The sequence below is a fragment of the Mesoplodon mirus genome, assembly GCF_964341445.2.
Source record: "Mesoplodon mirus genome assembly, chromosome: 15".
Classification (NCBI taxonomy): Eukaryota; Metazoa; Chordata; class Mammalia; order Artiodactyla; family Ziphiidae; genus Mesoplodon; species Mesoplodon mirus.
In genome coordinates, this window is record NC_138991.1 from 83,715,204 (window position 1) to 83,730,806 (window position 15,603).

At 49.3% G+C, this 15,603-nt stretch overlaps 1 protein-coding gene across 1 annotated transcript in view; it reads right to left on the reverse strand.

Moving 5' to 3' along the window:
* The window catches only part of FOXK1 (forkhead box K1), a 69,246-nt gene extending 54,092 nt beyond the window's left edge, over window positions 1-15,154 (reverse strand). The window contains exon 1 of the mRNA XM_082644426.1: window positions 14,584-15,154. Within this exon, the coding sequence (XP_082500552.1) occupies window positions 14,584-15,122 (539 nt within the window). The 5' untranslated portion in view covers window positions 15,123-15,154. The remainder of the gene's footprint in view (window positions 1-14,583) is intronic.
* Window positions 15,155-15,603: the final 449 nt, after the last annotated feature.

Sequence of the window (15,603 nt, forward strand, 5' to 3'; positions counted from 1 at the left end):
ACGGAGCAGCACCATCCAGTCCGAGCAGGCGCCCGTGCGGACACGCGACAGGCACACGTCCACCTGTGAAGGAATTAAAAGTCTGCAAGGACAGAAACGTAAACACTAGCGTTGAGGAGTTGGACTCGCAGGGGATCCATCCGTAACCAACACGGACCGTAAACCCAGGGCTATGAAGGGCCAGGGAGAGGGTTTTTTAAATTTCCCTCAAAGCTGCAAACCTGTCTCCATCTTTACCTGCCATTCACAGGGGTCGTGTCTCAGACCCTCACTTTCTTCCTCTGGTGTCAGGAACAAGGGCAACGAAGGGAAGAACAGAGCCCGTCCCTCCGGCCTGGGTGCAGGCGGGGAAGGGGGGCCCTCCGGGGCCGCCCGCCCCGCACACAGCCTGACCCCACGGCCTGGGTGCAGACGGGGAAGGGGGGCCCTCCGGGGCCGCCCGCCCCGCACACAGCCTGACCCCACGGCCTGGGTGCAGGCGGGGAAGGGGGGACCTCCGGGGCCGCCTGCCCGCACACAGCCTGACCCCGTGGCCTGGACCAGGCCTTCCCATCCCTGCCCGTCGAAGCACACGGCAGAAAGCAAGACTCGTGCCTCGGAGGCGAGCGGGTAACCTGAGGCATCAGCCACACCCCTGGGCCTGGGCACCCACGGGCCTCCCATGTCCCCAAGAACACCCGGGGGCCGCAGCACATGCGCTCAGTTTAACTTAAATTAACTGAAAAACGAAACACAAATTAAAATTCAGGGACTTCCCAGGTGGTCCAGTGGTCAAGACTCGGCGCTTCCACTATAGGGGGCACAGGTTTGATCCCTGGTCGGGGAACTAAGACCCCATAGGCTGTGCGATGCAGCCAAAAAAAGAAAAAAAAAAATTAGAATTCAGTTCTTTGGTCACATTCGCCACATTTCAAGTGTCAACAGCCACGCAGGACCCGGGCTGCCCTGCTGGCCGCTTCTATCATTGCAGGCCGTTCCAGACTCCAGGAGATCCCTGCCCGGCCCACCAAGGGTGGGCAGGCCTGGAAAATCTGCTCACGCCGCAACGCCAGAGAAAAACAGAATTGCTGAGAAAGTTGAACAATCAGTCGAGTCATGCTGCAGGCCAGGAGCTAACAGGGCAGCCAGCGCTCCTGGTCAACACGGAATCAATCAAAGAGCTGGGCACCCTGAAGGGAAGGTGCTTTCCTCCGGCTGTGATGAGTCACTGTTCCCTGCGTCGGGGACGTAACTGCCAAGCAGACCAGATATCTACATCCCCACGGGTGGAGGTGGAGGAGAGCTCGAACTTCTGCTGTGCGATCTTCCTTTGCATGTCGCCCCGACGGCTCCAGCCTGTCTGCTCTGTCATCTGCTTTGTCATCAGTATCATCGGGTTTCATTCTAACATCCTTTCAAAATCAGCTCCAAAAAGTTACTAAATTTACAAATTATTTTTCACTGAGGAAAGTTCCAGCCAAGACTTCCTGGTAACACATAGGAGGCTCCTTAATTTCCTTAGTAAACTGTATCCAAACCATACTCGAGAGGGAGGATTTCTGGGCAGGCTTTCTGCAGACAACAGCCTGGCCCCGGGAACGTGCGTTTGTCTGCGGTGACTCATGCCTGGCTCCCGAGGCTGGTCTCCCTGCAGCTCACCCCGAAACCCAGCGCTGCGGGTTCCCCAGCAAAGGTACACCCGCCCCATCAGGTCAGCACCACCCACCTTACACGACGACTGGCACAAAATCCCAACTGAAAGATATGCAATCACTTTTTGAATCCTATATGCTGCTCCCCAACCAAACACAACCTGTGAAACAGAACAATGCAGGTGGGGGGCGGCAAGGGAGGCCTCCCAGCACGTTTGATGTTACAGCCGTCCACCTGGAAAACAGCAAGTTTCGGGCTTCCCTGGTGGCGCAGTGGTTGGGGGTCCGCCTGCCGATGCGGGGGGCGCGGTTCGTGCCCCGGTCCGGGAGGATCCCGCGTGCTGCGGAACAGCTGGGCCTGTGGGCCGTGGCCGCTGGGCCTGAGCGTCTGGAGCCTGTGCTCCGCGGCGGGAGAGGCCGCAGCGGTGAGAGGCCCGCATATCGCAAAAAAACAAAAAAACAAAAAAAACCCCAGCAAGTCCCGTTGGTTTTCATGATGCAAGTCACAAAAGGCAAAGCTTTATCACCATAGACGAAAAATGGGTTTTATCCTATGTGTGATACTGACTTACTGGGAGGAAGGAAGAGAGTGAAAAAGACCAGATTGGGAAGGAGTAGAATGAGGTTTATGTATATCAAAAAGGGGCCCAGTTTTTCACAACTGTGCTCAGAAAGGTCACACGAAAAACCCCCAAAAAGGAATAATGTCCATAAAAGCCCGTTTTGTCACTGACATCCCTTGAGGGCTGAGTCACTCCATGTCCACCCGCTTCACTCTGTTGTTTCCTGGTGGGTCCACACCCACGGCTGAAGGGAAAAAGCAGGGGTGTCATCCAGGAACCCCAGAGCACCCTACTTAGTTGTGGGAAAATAACAGAAATAACTGACAAGCTGGATAGTTCCACCTGAAATAATCAAGAACTGATTGTACATACAAAAAACACTAAATTTAAGCCAAATTATGCCACCAGATGCTAATAAAGGCCAATGACAAAATTATGACTTCTTTCTACAAAATGTGCTGTCACTCAACTTCTAAAGCAAATTTAAAAAGCAAATTACATCAAAAAGCCTGATCCTTTCATAGATTGCTATTTTCAAAAACATGAGTTGTGGGACTTCCCTGGTGGCGCAGTGGTATTAAGAATCCGCCTGCCAGTGCAGGGGACACAGGTTCAAAGATCCCACATGCCGTAGAGCAGCTAAGCCCGGTGTCACAACTACTGAGCCTGCGCTCTAGAGCCCGTACTCCGCAACAAGAGAAGCCACTGCAATGAGAAGCCCACACACCACAACAAAGAGTAGCCCCCGCTTGCCACAACTAGAGAAAGCCTGCACGCAGCAACGAAGACCCAACACAGCCAAAAATAAACAAATAAATACATTAAAAAAAAAAAAAGAGGGCTTCCCTGGTGGTGCAGTGGTTGGGAGTCCGCCTGCCGATGCAGGGGACACAGGTTCGTGCCCTGGTCCGGGAAGATCCCACATGCAGCGGAGTGGCTGGGCCCGTGAGCCATGGCCGCTGAGCCTGCGCGTCCAGAGCCTGTGCTCCGCAACGGGAGAGGCCCGCGTACCACAAAAAAAAAAAAAAATGAGTTGTTGGGTTCAAGGGGATCAATTTAACTACCAATCGAAGATAAAACATTTGTATAGTAAGATATATGGACATTAGATCTACATAATTCAATCAGTATTTTTCTCAATGACCAATGCAAGAGGTTACAAATTCACACATGCGTAAAAGATTTATTCAAAATGCACGAGAAAGCAACGGATTTCACGGAGTTTCACCAAAACTCCACTGATGAGGTTTCAGATTCCATCCTGCAATTAACGTTTAAGAAACTACTGTCCAGTTCTGTAGAGGCATCAAAGAACATCCACAATTTCCTGAAAGGCTACTACAACACTCCTCCCTTTCCCAGCTACATATTTCTGTAAGGCTGGATTTTCTTCATATACTTAACTGAAACAATGTTATCACAACAGACTAAAAGCAGAGGCAGCTATAAAATTCAGCTGTCTTCTATCAAGGCAGATATGAAAGACGTACCAAAAAATGAATACCCCTATCCTAACTTCTTTTGTTGGAAATACAAAATAGACTGAGCTATTTTTTCATAAAAACTTATTTTTGAAATAGGCTTATTATTGCTATTTTTGAATAGATTAATAAGTATATAGATTTTAATTTCTCAGTTCTAATTTTGAACACGGTAAGTGTAACAGACAAATCCCACATAAACAAAAGCTCTCTGGGGTCCCCAGTAATGTGTGTGGGCCCCAAACCCTGAGAGTTGATGGACTAAACAGAGGTACGGGATGCCCAGAGGCACCTCTGCCCAAAGGCAGCCACGTACCTTGAAACGCAGGTGGCAGGTGAAGGGAAGGCCTGCAGAAACGCTGGGACCTCTGCTAAGGGGTCGTGGGCAGCAGGGTGGTCAGAGCTCAGCTCTACACACACACATCAGGGGAAACAAATGGTTAAACACGTCACGGATGACTAAGGGCAAAAGTTCCTTCTTAACCAAGTCATGGACAAAATATCCAGACTGAAAATCGTTCTTAGGAGAGAGAAGCCGCATATTTGCAAGCAGCTCAGGATTTAGCGCTGGAACCGTCAGGTCTAAGGGAGTCAAGCCCCACACTGGCTCACCCCCATCGCACCCAGGGAAAGAAAGCCTGTGATGGCCACCTCAGGGGTGCAGCCACAGCCTGTCACCACCAAACCAGCCAGGACGCCTACTGCGCAGCCGCTCTGCAGAGCCCTGGACAACACCCAGCATGCCTACCTGGCCTCCCTTTACACGGTCATGAACATGTGCACACAGGCAGATTACATTTTTCTTTCTTTTTAGATCAACTGGCAACATCTTACCAGAAAACTAGAAACTCGTGAAAAGCGATAGCAGCAATGAAAATTAACTACAAAATCTCCTAACAAGTCACAATGCAAGGGCCTATTTTCCAGGAAATCAAAGTAAAAGCAATTTATAAAATCCTCTCATTTTAATATGAAATCCTTTAAATGTTCGGTAATTATGGAAATGAGGCATCACTGTAATTCGAGTTGTCATTAATTTAGCAAGTTTATCTCCTGATATTCACAAGATGCAAAAACAGCAAATAGTAAATTACTGTATCTCCAGACAAAATGCACATAATTTTAAACATAGCTGTGTCTTTTTCCAAAGCACTATGAACACCATTAAAACTCTACTCAATACCCTTTTAGCACCTACCAATTCCATTCCTTCATCAGTGACAAAGGCTTTAATAAGTTTAGTATAAACTCAACACATACTACACGATAAATACCATCCTTCTCACAGACTGATTTTTTAAAGACTATAGAAACTTTCTTATATGGGTGATAAGCCCAAAAACTCAGTGTGAACTCAATACTAGAACATAGATTCAATGTACTAGTTCCCAATTCGCTACACTCCTATAAACATTTTTTTAATTAAAAAAATTCTTTTTTATTTTTTAATAGACCTTTACTGGAGTATAATCGCTTCACAATACTGTGTTAGTTTCTGTTGTGCAGCAAAGCGAATCAGCCATATGCATACATATGTCCCCAGATCCCCTCCCTCTCGAGCCTCCCTCCCGCCCTCCCTATCCCACCCCTCTAGGTGGTCACAAAGCACCGAGCTGATCTCCCTGTGCTGTGCGGCTGCTTCCCACCAGCCAACTGTTTTACGTTCAGTAGTGTCTATATGTCGATGCTACTCTCACTTCGCCCCAGTTTCACCCTCCCACCCCGTGTCCTCAAGTCTGTTCTCTATATCGACCTCTTTATTCCTGCCCTGCAACTAGGTTCATCAGTACCATTTTTTTTTTTTAGATTCCGTATATATGTGTTAGCATACAGTATTTGTTTTTCTCTTTCTGACTTACTTCTCTGTGTATGACAGATTCTAGGTCCATCCAGCTCACTACAAATAACTCAATTTCATTCCTTTTTACGGCTGAGTAATATTACATTGTATGTATGTGCCACATCTTCTTTATCCATTCATCTGTCGATGGACACTTAAGTTGCTTCCATGTCCTGGCTATTGTTAATAGAGCTGCAGTGAACATTGTGGTACATGACTCTTTCTGAATTATGGTTTTCTCAGGGTATATGCCCAGTAGTGGGATTGCTGGTCCTATGGTAGCTCTATTTTTAGTTTTTTAAGGAACCTCCATACCGTTCTCCATAGTGGTTTTATCAATTGACATTCTCACCAGCAGTGCAGGAGGGTTCCCTTTTCACCACACCCTTTCCAACATTTATTGTTTGTAGATTTTTTGATAATGACCATTCTGACCATCGTGAGGTGACATACCTCACTGTAGTTTTGACTTGCATTTCTCTAAAAATTAGTGATGTTGAGCACCTTGTCATGCGCCTCCTGGCCATCTGTATGTCTTCCTTGGTGAAATATAAACCTTTTTAAAGAAAGGACTTAATTGATATTTATAGGACATTCCATCCAAAAACAACAGAACACACATTTTTCTCAAGTGCTCATGGAATATTCTCCAGGATAGCTCATATCTTGGGTCACAAATCAAGCCTTGGTAAATTTAAGAAAATTGAAATAGTATCAAGTATCTTTTCTGACCACAATGTTATGAGACTAGATATCAATTACAGGAAAAGATCTGTAAAAAATACAAACACATGGAGGCTAAACAATACACTACTTAATAACGAAGTGATCACTGAAGAAATCAAAGAGGAAATAAAAGAATACCTAGAAACAAATGACAATGGAGACACGACGACCCAAAACCTATGGGACGCAGCAAAAGCAGTTCTAACAGGGAAGTTTACAGCAATACAATCCCACCTTAAGAAACAGGAAACATCTCGAATAAACAACCTAAACTTGCACCTAAAGCAATTAGAGAAAGAAGAACGAAAAGCCCCCAAAGTTAGCAGAAGCAAAGAAATCATAAAGATCAGATCAGAAATAAATGAAAAACAAATGAGGGAAACGATAGCAAAGATCAATAAAACTAAAAGCTGGTTCTTTGACAAGATAAACAAAATTGATAAACCATTAGCCAGACTCATCAAGAAAAAAAGGGAGAAGACTCAATAGAATTAGAAATGAAAAAGGAGAAGTAACAACTGACACTGCAGAAATACAAAGGATCCTGAGAGATTACTGCAAGCAACTCTATGCCAATAAAATGGACAACCTGGAAGAAATGGACAAATTCTTAGAAATGCACAACATTCTGAGACAGAACCAGGAAGAAACAGAAAATATGAACAGACCAATCACAAGCACTGAAATTGAAACTGTGATAAAAAATCTTCTAACAAACAAAAGCCCAGGACCAGATGGCTTCACAGGCGCATTCTATCAAACATTTAGAGAAGAGCTAAAACCTGTCCTTTTCAAACTCTTCCAAAATATAGCAGAGGGAGGAACACTCCCAAACTCATTCTACGAGGCCACCATCACCTTGATACCAAAACCAGACAAGGATGTCAAAAGAAAGAAAAGTACAGGCCAATATCACTGATGAACATAGATGCAAAAATCCTCAACAAAATACCAGCAAACAGAATCCAACAGCACATTGAAAGGATCATACACAATGATCAAGTGGGGTTTATTCCAGGAATGCAAGGATTCTTCAATATATGCAAATCAATCAATGTGATACACCATATTAACAAATTGAAGGAGAAAAACCATATGATCATCTCAATAGATGCAGAGAAAGCTTTCGACAAAATTCAACACCCATTTATGATAAAAACCCTGCAGAAAGTAGGCATAGAGGGAATTTCCTCAACATAATAAAGGCCATATATGACAAACCCACAGCCAACACTGTCCTCAATGGTGAAAAACTGAAACCATTTCCACTAAGATCAGGAACAAGACAAGGCTGCCCACTCTCACCACTATTATTCAACATAGTTTTGGAAGTTTTAGCCACAGCCATCAGAGAAGAAAAGGAAATAAAAGGAATCCAAATCAGAAAAGAAGAAGTAAAGCTGTCACTGTTTGCAGATGACATGATACTATACATAGAGAATCCTAAAGATGCTACCAGAAAACTACTAGAGTTAATCAATGAATTTGGTCAAGTTGCAGGATACAAAATTAATGCACAGAAATCTCTGGCATTCCTATATACTAATGATGAAAAATCTGAAAGTGAAATCAAGAAAACACTCCCATTTACCATTGCAACAAAAAGAATAAAATATCTAGGAATAAACCTACCTAAGGAGACAAAAGACCTGTATGCAGAAAATTATAAGACACTGATGAAAGAAATTAAAGATGATACAAATAGATGGAGAGATGTACCATGTTCTTGGATTGGAAGAATCAATACTGTGAAAATGACTCTACTACCCAAAGCAATCTACAGATTCAATGCAATCCCTATCAAACTACCACTGGCATTTTTCACAGAACTAGAACAAAAAATTTCACAATTTGTATGGAAACACAAAAGACCCCAAATAGCCAAAGCAATCTTGAGAACGAAAAATGGAGCTGGAGGAATCAGGCTCCTTGACTTCAGATTACACTACAAAGCTACAGTAATCAAGACAATATGGTACTGGCACAAAAACAGAAAGATAGATCAATGGAACAGGATAGAAAGCCCAGAGATAAACCCACGCACATATGGTCACCTTATCTTTGATAAAGGAGGCAGGAATGTACAGTGGAGAAAGGACAGCCTCTTCAATAAGTGGTGCTGGGAAAACTGGACAGGGACATGTAAAAGTATGAGATTAGATCATTCCCTAACACTATACACAAAAATAAGCTCAAAATGGACTAAAGACCTAAATGTAAGGCCAGACACTATCAAACTCTTAGAGGAAAACATAGGCAGAACACTCTATGACATAAATCACAGCAAGATCCTTTCTGACCCACCTCCTAGAGAAATGGAAATAAAGACAAAAATAAACCCATGGGACCTAATGAAACTTCAAAGCTTTTGCACAGCAAAGGAAACCATAAACAAGACAAAAAGACAACCCTCAGAATGGGAGAAAATATTTGCAAATGAAGCAACTGACAAAGGATTAATCTCCAAAATTTACAAGCAGCTCATGCAGCTCAATAACAAAAAAACAAACAACCCGATCCTAAAATGGGCAGAAGACCTAAATAGACATTTCTCCAAAGAAGATATACAGATTGTCAACAGACACGTGAAACAATGCTCAACATCATTAATCATTAGAGAATTGCAAATCAAAACTACAATGAGTTATCATCTCACACCGGTCAGAATGGCCATCATCAAAAAATCTAGAAACAATAAATGCTGGAGAGGGTGTGGAAAAAAGGGAACACTCTTGCACTGTTGGTGGGAATGTGAATTGATACAGCCACTATGGAGGACAGTATGAAGGTTCCTTAAAAAACTACAAATAGAACTATCATATGACCCAGCAAACCCACTACTGGGCATATACCCTGAGAAAACCATAATTCAAAAAGAGTCATGTACCAAAATGTTCATTGCAGCCCTATTTACAATAGCCCGGAGATGGAAACAACCTAAGTGTCCATCAACAGATGAATGGATAAAGAAGACGTGGCACATATATACAATGGAATATGACTCAGCCGTAAAAAGAAACGAAATTGAGCTATTTGTAATGAGGTGGATAGACCTAGAGTCTGTCATACAGAGTGAAGTAAGTCAGAAAGAGAAAGACAAATACCGTATGCTAACACATATATATGGAATTTCAGGAAAAAAATGTCATGAAGAACCTAGGGGTAAGACAGGAATAAAGACACAGACCTACTAGAGAATGGACTTGAGGATATGGGGAGGGGGAAGGGTAAGCTGTGACGAAGTGAGAGAGAGGCATGGACATATATACACTACCAAACGTAAGGTAGATAGCTAGTGGGAAGCAGCCGCATAGCACAGGGAGATCAGCTCGGTACTTTGTGACCGCCTGGAGGGGTGGGATAGGGAGGGTGGGAGGGGGAAAAAAAAAAAAAAGAAAAAGAAAGTCTTTAACAAGACACAGTCTAACTTTGAACAAATACACGTGACACACAATAACCGCCAACTAGCAAGAAAAGCAGAAGACAGCTTTTATTGAGAGAAAATGCCACATTTCGTATTCTGACCACACCATCCAGATGCAGCCGAAGTCTAAAGCTCCGTTCCCGTCACGGCACGTTCCCCGCTCCCCTGACCCCCCTAGCTTCATTCTGCGTGGTTATCATCCCTCCGGCTTCCAGACGCAAACCGTCTCTTCTACCCCGTCACCAGATCAGAACGTTCTTCCATCAGATCTCTCAGCTGAATCTCTTCCTCGCCAGTCCCCGGGCCACCCTCCCGCAGGTCCTGCCGGGTCAGGCCTGCATGACCGGCTGGCTCCGGGGCCCCCCCAGCTCCGAGCAGGCCCACACGTGTCACTGCCCCCTGATCACCGCTCTCCTCTCCACGTGGAAACACAGCTGGTGCAATCTCAGTCCCCACATCTTCAGCCACTGGCAACAGACTGATGTGATGCCCTCTCTTGCCCCATGTGCACCCCCAGCCCAGCACACAGATCCACTCCTGAACCAACCACCCAGGAAGAAGGCATCGGGTCACGGAAGGACCCCGTAGCTCCCAGCAGACTGGGGAGGCACAGTGAGGAGGGTGGGGGAGTAAAGGAACACGGCTGCTGTTTCTGGGACGCTGGGCCCTGAGGCATTCGGCAGACACCTGCTGTCTTCACTAAGTCTGGGGCATTTTCCAGTTAATTTCAATATAATCTCAACCTGAGAACTACTGTAAGATGGTTAGTAACAAATTCGATATTCTTCACGTGACCAGTTGGAACAGCAATGAGAAACTATGTCCTGTATGTTTTCATGGGGCCTAAACAACTATTTATGTAGTAAAATGCCTTGGTGGTTACTGTTAATTACTTTTTATCACAGTGCGCGTGCGGAGGCCGTGATCCGCAACACCTGCCGTTCAAAACATGCCTTTCAGAGGGCAGAATGCGTCAGCATGCTGAGGTCCACGTGCTGGCAGCCAAAATGAGTGACAAGAGTGCAGGTGATAACAGATTTACGGACGTAGGCAGTGCCCATCAAAAGCTGCCACAGGGACAAACAGACGGGCCTGCTTCCTGACAGACCGACGCACCACTGCCTATGCGGCAGTTCCAGCAAAACACATCGAACCCGCGTCTGATCAAATCTCCACGTCCGACCACCAATTTACAGGAACGACAGGGGAGAGGACGCAGTACATGGACACCCCGGGAATCCAATCTGTACAACGAGACCGTGGGAAAGCGTACAGGACAAATGACCCTGTGTCTTCATTGAGAAAAGGAAAAAAAAAAAAAGAGTGAGATGAAGCCTCTAGATTGAGAGAGATGTAAGAGATACGCCAACCAATCATAGTGTCTGGACCTGATTTGGCTCCTGATTAAACAAACACACTGCAAGAAAAGAAAAAAAAATTCATGAGATGGTAAGGGAAATCCACACTCATTGGAAGTTTGATGATAGTAAGAAATTGTTATCAATTTTCTAGGTGTGATAAGGACATTGTGGTTAGGTTTTAAAAAAGGAATCTTTACCTTTTACTGAAATATTTACAGATGGAGTGATAGGACATTTGTGATTTTTCTTCCAAATACCTGGGGGTCGGGCGGGGGGAACAAAGATGAAACAAGCTTGGCCACAACATGATAGCTGTAGAGGCTGGGTGATGGCACGTGGAACTCACTCCTCTGTTTTTATGCTTGAAACTTACTGTAATAAGAAGTGTTGAAAAGAAAAACAAGAGCCATGCTCATCCCAGAAAAGTTGGGACACAAAGAAAAGTAAAAAGAAGAAAAGAATCCCATACATCTTACCACTCACAGAAACCACCACAAACAGAAGTCTAGTTTTTACTGTAATTATTCATATAGTCCATGATTATTTTATAACAGTATCAGGAAAGAAGGTTGGAAGAAAGAAAGGAAGAGCAAGTACGAGGCTGTGCATGGGCCTTTTTCCTGTAGTTCACAGATTACATCTAATTCAAATTCCAAATCTGCTGGTATCCAGACCTACGGTCACACACACGCACCATGTCCACCCACAGACCCAGGAAGGCCTGGTGACCGCCCACCTCAGAAACCCACTAAGTTGGTGACACTGCTTCTCCTCCGGGGAGGCTGCATATTCACTCACGGATTTTTCATTGAACAAACGTTAACTCCTCTGTGCGCACCTACTGCCAGCCAGCTCCTGTGCTGTGTCTCCACTTAAAGATAAAAAGTGCCCAGCCCAGCTCCGGGGAACGAGGGCCGGAGAATCGCACAGGAGGGGCTACACCAGGACCCCCTGCACCTCCCTCTGCACGCACCCACAGTCATGGATCAAGGTCAGCTCTAAGTTGTGTCACGCGGAATTTTTTCCCTACCAGTAGTTTCAAAATTATTTCATTTTAGTTTTGGAAAAACTTACTTGTAGTCACAAGTATGGGTGGACTCCGGGGCTCCTCTCCACCTCATGCTTCCCTGAGTGGGGGCTGGAAAGGGAGGGGCGGCCCCGGGAGCCATGCCCTGGGGGCGCTGGAGGGGGAATGCGGCCTCACAGGGCAGGAAAGGGTGAAACGCCACACACAAGGACGAGCTCCAAGTCTCAGGCAGCTGTAGCCACAAAATGCAGACAACAGAATCCCAACACGGATAAGAACTCTGAATTTATGGTGGAGAAATTCACAGCTTCGAACACTCATGGCAAAACCGTGCACCAACGCCTGAGAGGAAACAGACAATAACTGCTGCCGTTCTTTGAAAGTCAGCACTGAATTTCCCATTTCGAGGTGACAAGGACGTACACGTCCAACTTCCTTCCTCTGAATTCATTAGCATTTCTTGATTACTCTCCACGTGGTGGTCCAAAGCACCCTGAGCTAATTAAAAAAGCAGCTTCCAACAGCCTGTCCTACAGATGCTACCACCTACAGGTTAAGTTTTCTCAAAAAGAACGTAAAACCGCTCAGACTGCTAACATGTTTGTCCACGGGCTTTGACGGTTTCAGAAGCAAACTGCCCTCTGCTGGGAGGGCAGACATGGACATCCACGTGGTGTTTCTCCGCCAGCATGTTTCTCCTGTTCCTGTAAATTCTCCATCACCACCTGCGCGGCTGTTGCTCAGAGCACCGCTGAACTTGAACCCAGCCAGACGCGCACCGTGGGCAAAGCCCCAGCCAGAGGGCAGGGGACATCTGGGCTGCTGGCTACACGGGCTAGGAAGGCAGCATGAACACCAACCACGTTTCATAAACAACGGACTCGGTACTCGCACGTGATCTGAGGACTCCTCCAGCTGTAATGTCCTACCCTTGAGTTAGAGAAAAGACTAGTGCATTCGAGACTCGGTAAGCTGGGGCCTCTTCGGGGCTGCACCCACTCAACAGCTAGGCAGGGAACTCTGAAAACAAGGTTGCTGGATGGACGCCCTTACAGAACCTGAATTATAAAAAGAGGCCTGAGCAGAACGGGCCTCTAAGAACCACCGGGCAGGGAGGGGAAGGCGCTGTTTACCTGTCACTTTCTCACCGTGAGGGACTGGCCCCAGAATGCATTTAAGGGCCCAGAAATGGAGAGAGTGTGTAGGTCACAGAAAAGGCAGAACAGAGTAACAGCAACCATGGGATAAAACAACTCTGTCATTCACCAAGTCCTGATTTTACAGAAACACATACACACCTTTCACGTTAGGAAAACAAAGTCTGTATACGCCCCCCCCCTCACGCCCCGAGCACCAGTGAGTCATCGTTGATGTTGAAAAGTATTCAGTACAATACGTACAACCAAACGTGCCAATACCCTCGAAAGGGGAGATGGTTACAGAAACAGGCAATCACCCCGGCAAACACTCCCTGGACCCAGGGTGCTTATAAAAGCGAGAGTAATTAGTCAGAGACAACTCTGGAACACAAGCACGCTAGAGAAATATAAACACTGCCGAGGAGTCAGAAGCAACTACTACACAGAAAAAGAAAGAGCTTAAGGACCGCATGAGTAACCAAACAGGCTTTCTCCTGATCAAAAGATCTCCGGAAAGCAAGATCTCCTGGGGCAGAGCAGCTGCCCCGGGAACCGGAAGAGCCCGGGAACACGAGGATGTTGCTAAAGCACCGTGGGGCATCCGCGGCCTGTCCCCAAGTGCGCCGGGTCCCCCCTCTCCTTGCCCTGCCTCCCCGCCCGGCCTCTTCCCCTCCTGCCCAGGAACCCCAACTGTGCGGTGAACGCCCCCAGCGCTGGCGACCCCTGACCTGCGTCCTCAAGTCCAGGGAGGGGAGGGCACTTCCTGTCCCGACCCCAGCCCACTCTCCGGCCGTCCCCTCCCGGCCCAAGTTCACAGCTGGCCCCTATGGCCGGGGGCTCGGGCCTTCCGGGGGCACTGGCGCTGCCCCCGGGGACCCCGCACCTCCCGGAGCGACACCGCCTGACGCCAACCCTTCTCCTCGGGAGTGCGTTTGGCGGCGACCCGGGTCCCAACAGGGTGGCGGGGGGAGAGCGACCCTGGTGTCCAGCTCGGGGAGGGGCAACGGCGACCCTCGGGGCCCAGGCCGGGCGGGGGCAGGGGGCAGGAGTGACCCATGTCCAGGTCCGTCGGGGATGGGGGCCACCCCAAGCCCTGCTGCAGGGAGGGGCAAGGGCGACCCTTGGGGCCCAGGCCGGGCGGGGGTCGGGGTGGCTCCCGGCCCAAGGCGAGCAGGGGTCAGGAGGCGACTCCGTAACCAGGCCGGGCGGGGATGGGGGCGACCCTAAGCCCAGGTGGGGGGAGGGGCAAGGGAGACCCTCGGGGCCCGGTCCTCGGGGCTCCCGGGGCCGTCCCCGGGGGTCGGGTTGATCTCGGGCCCAGGCCCGGCGGCGGTCGGGGCGGGGGCGGGGGTGACCCGGGGCCCGGGCCAGGCGGGGGCCGCGGCACTCACTGTTTGGGCAACTGCAGGGCGGGCGCGCCGCGACGCTGGAAGGCCCCGTCCACGAAGACGCCGTTCTTGCCGAGGCAGCGCAGGTAGAAGTGCGGCTCCTGGAAGCTGAGCTGCAGGTGGCGCCGCGAGATGAAGCTGGACAGGCCCATACTCAGGTCCACCGAGCCCTGCGACGAGTTGCGGCCGATGGTGACGCTGGGCTGCCGCATGAGAAACTCGAACTCGCGGCCCTCCAGGCGCGCCAGTGCGGGCCCGGGGCTCCGGCGCACCGAGGCGGCCGCCGCGGCCACCAGGGCCTCGCCCGCCGCGCCCGCCGCGCCCCCCGCGCCCCCCGCGCCCCCGGCAATCGAGCCCGGCGGCGGCGGCGGCGGGGGCGGGGGCTGGGCGGGCGGCGGCGGCGACGGCGCGGCGGGCCCGGGCGCGGGGGCGGCGGCGGCGGGGAAGGCGGCGGCGGCGGCGGCGCACAGCACGGGGCTGCAGGGTGCCGAGCGCAACGCCAGCAGGGCGCGGGCCCCGCTGTCCTCGCCGACTTCGGCCATGTTCGCACAGCTCCAAGCGGCCTCCGGCGGCGGCACGGCGCAGGGGGCGGGGCTCCGCGGGGCGCGGCGGGCGCGGGATCCCGGTCCGGATCGCGGCGGAGCGGAGCCTGCGGGCCGCGCGCCCCCGCCCGCCGGGGCTCGCGGGGGCGCGCGGGGCGGGGTGGGGACGGTGTCCGCGCCCGGCCCGCCTCGCCGGCCCCCGGGTAGCGCCTCGCCCACCGCCCCCGGCTGTGGGTTGTCCCTTCCTCCGTGCCGGGACTGGGGCGGGGAACCCCCGAAAAAGTCTCCCTGGAAAGTTTTGATCCTGGGTCACTCACTGGAGAAGGGAAACTGACGTCAGCAGTCTCCGGGGCCCTAGTGGCTCCATCCGCCAACCCTAAAGTGCGATACTTAATCACCAGATTTAAGGGGTTTCGAGCTGTAACTGAAGTTTGTCTAAAGATGCTTGCGATCCCTGATGCCCTGTGTTCCTTTCTGGAGT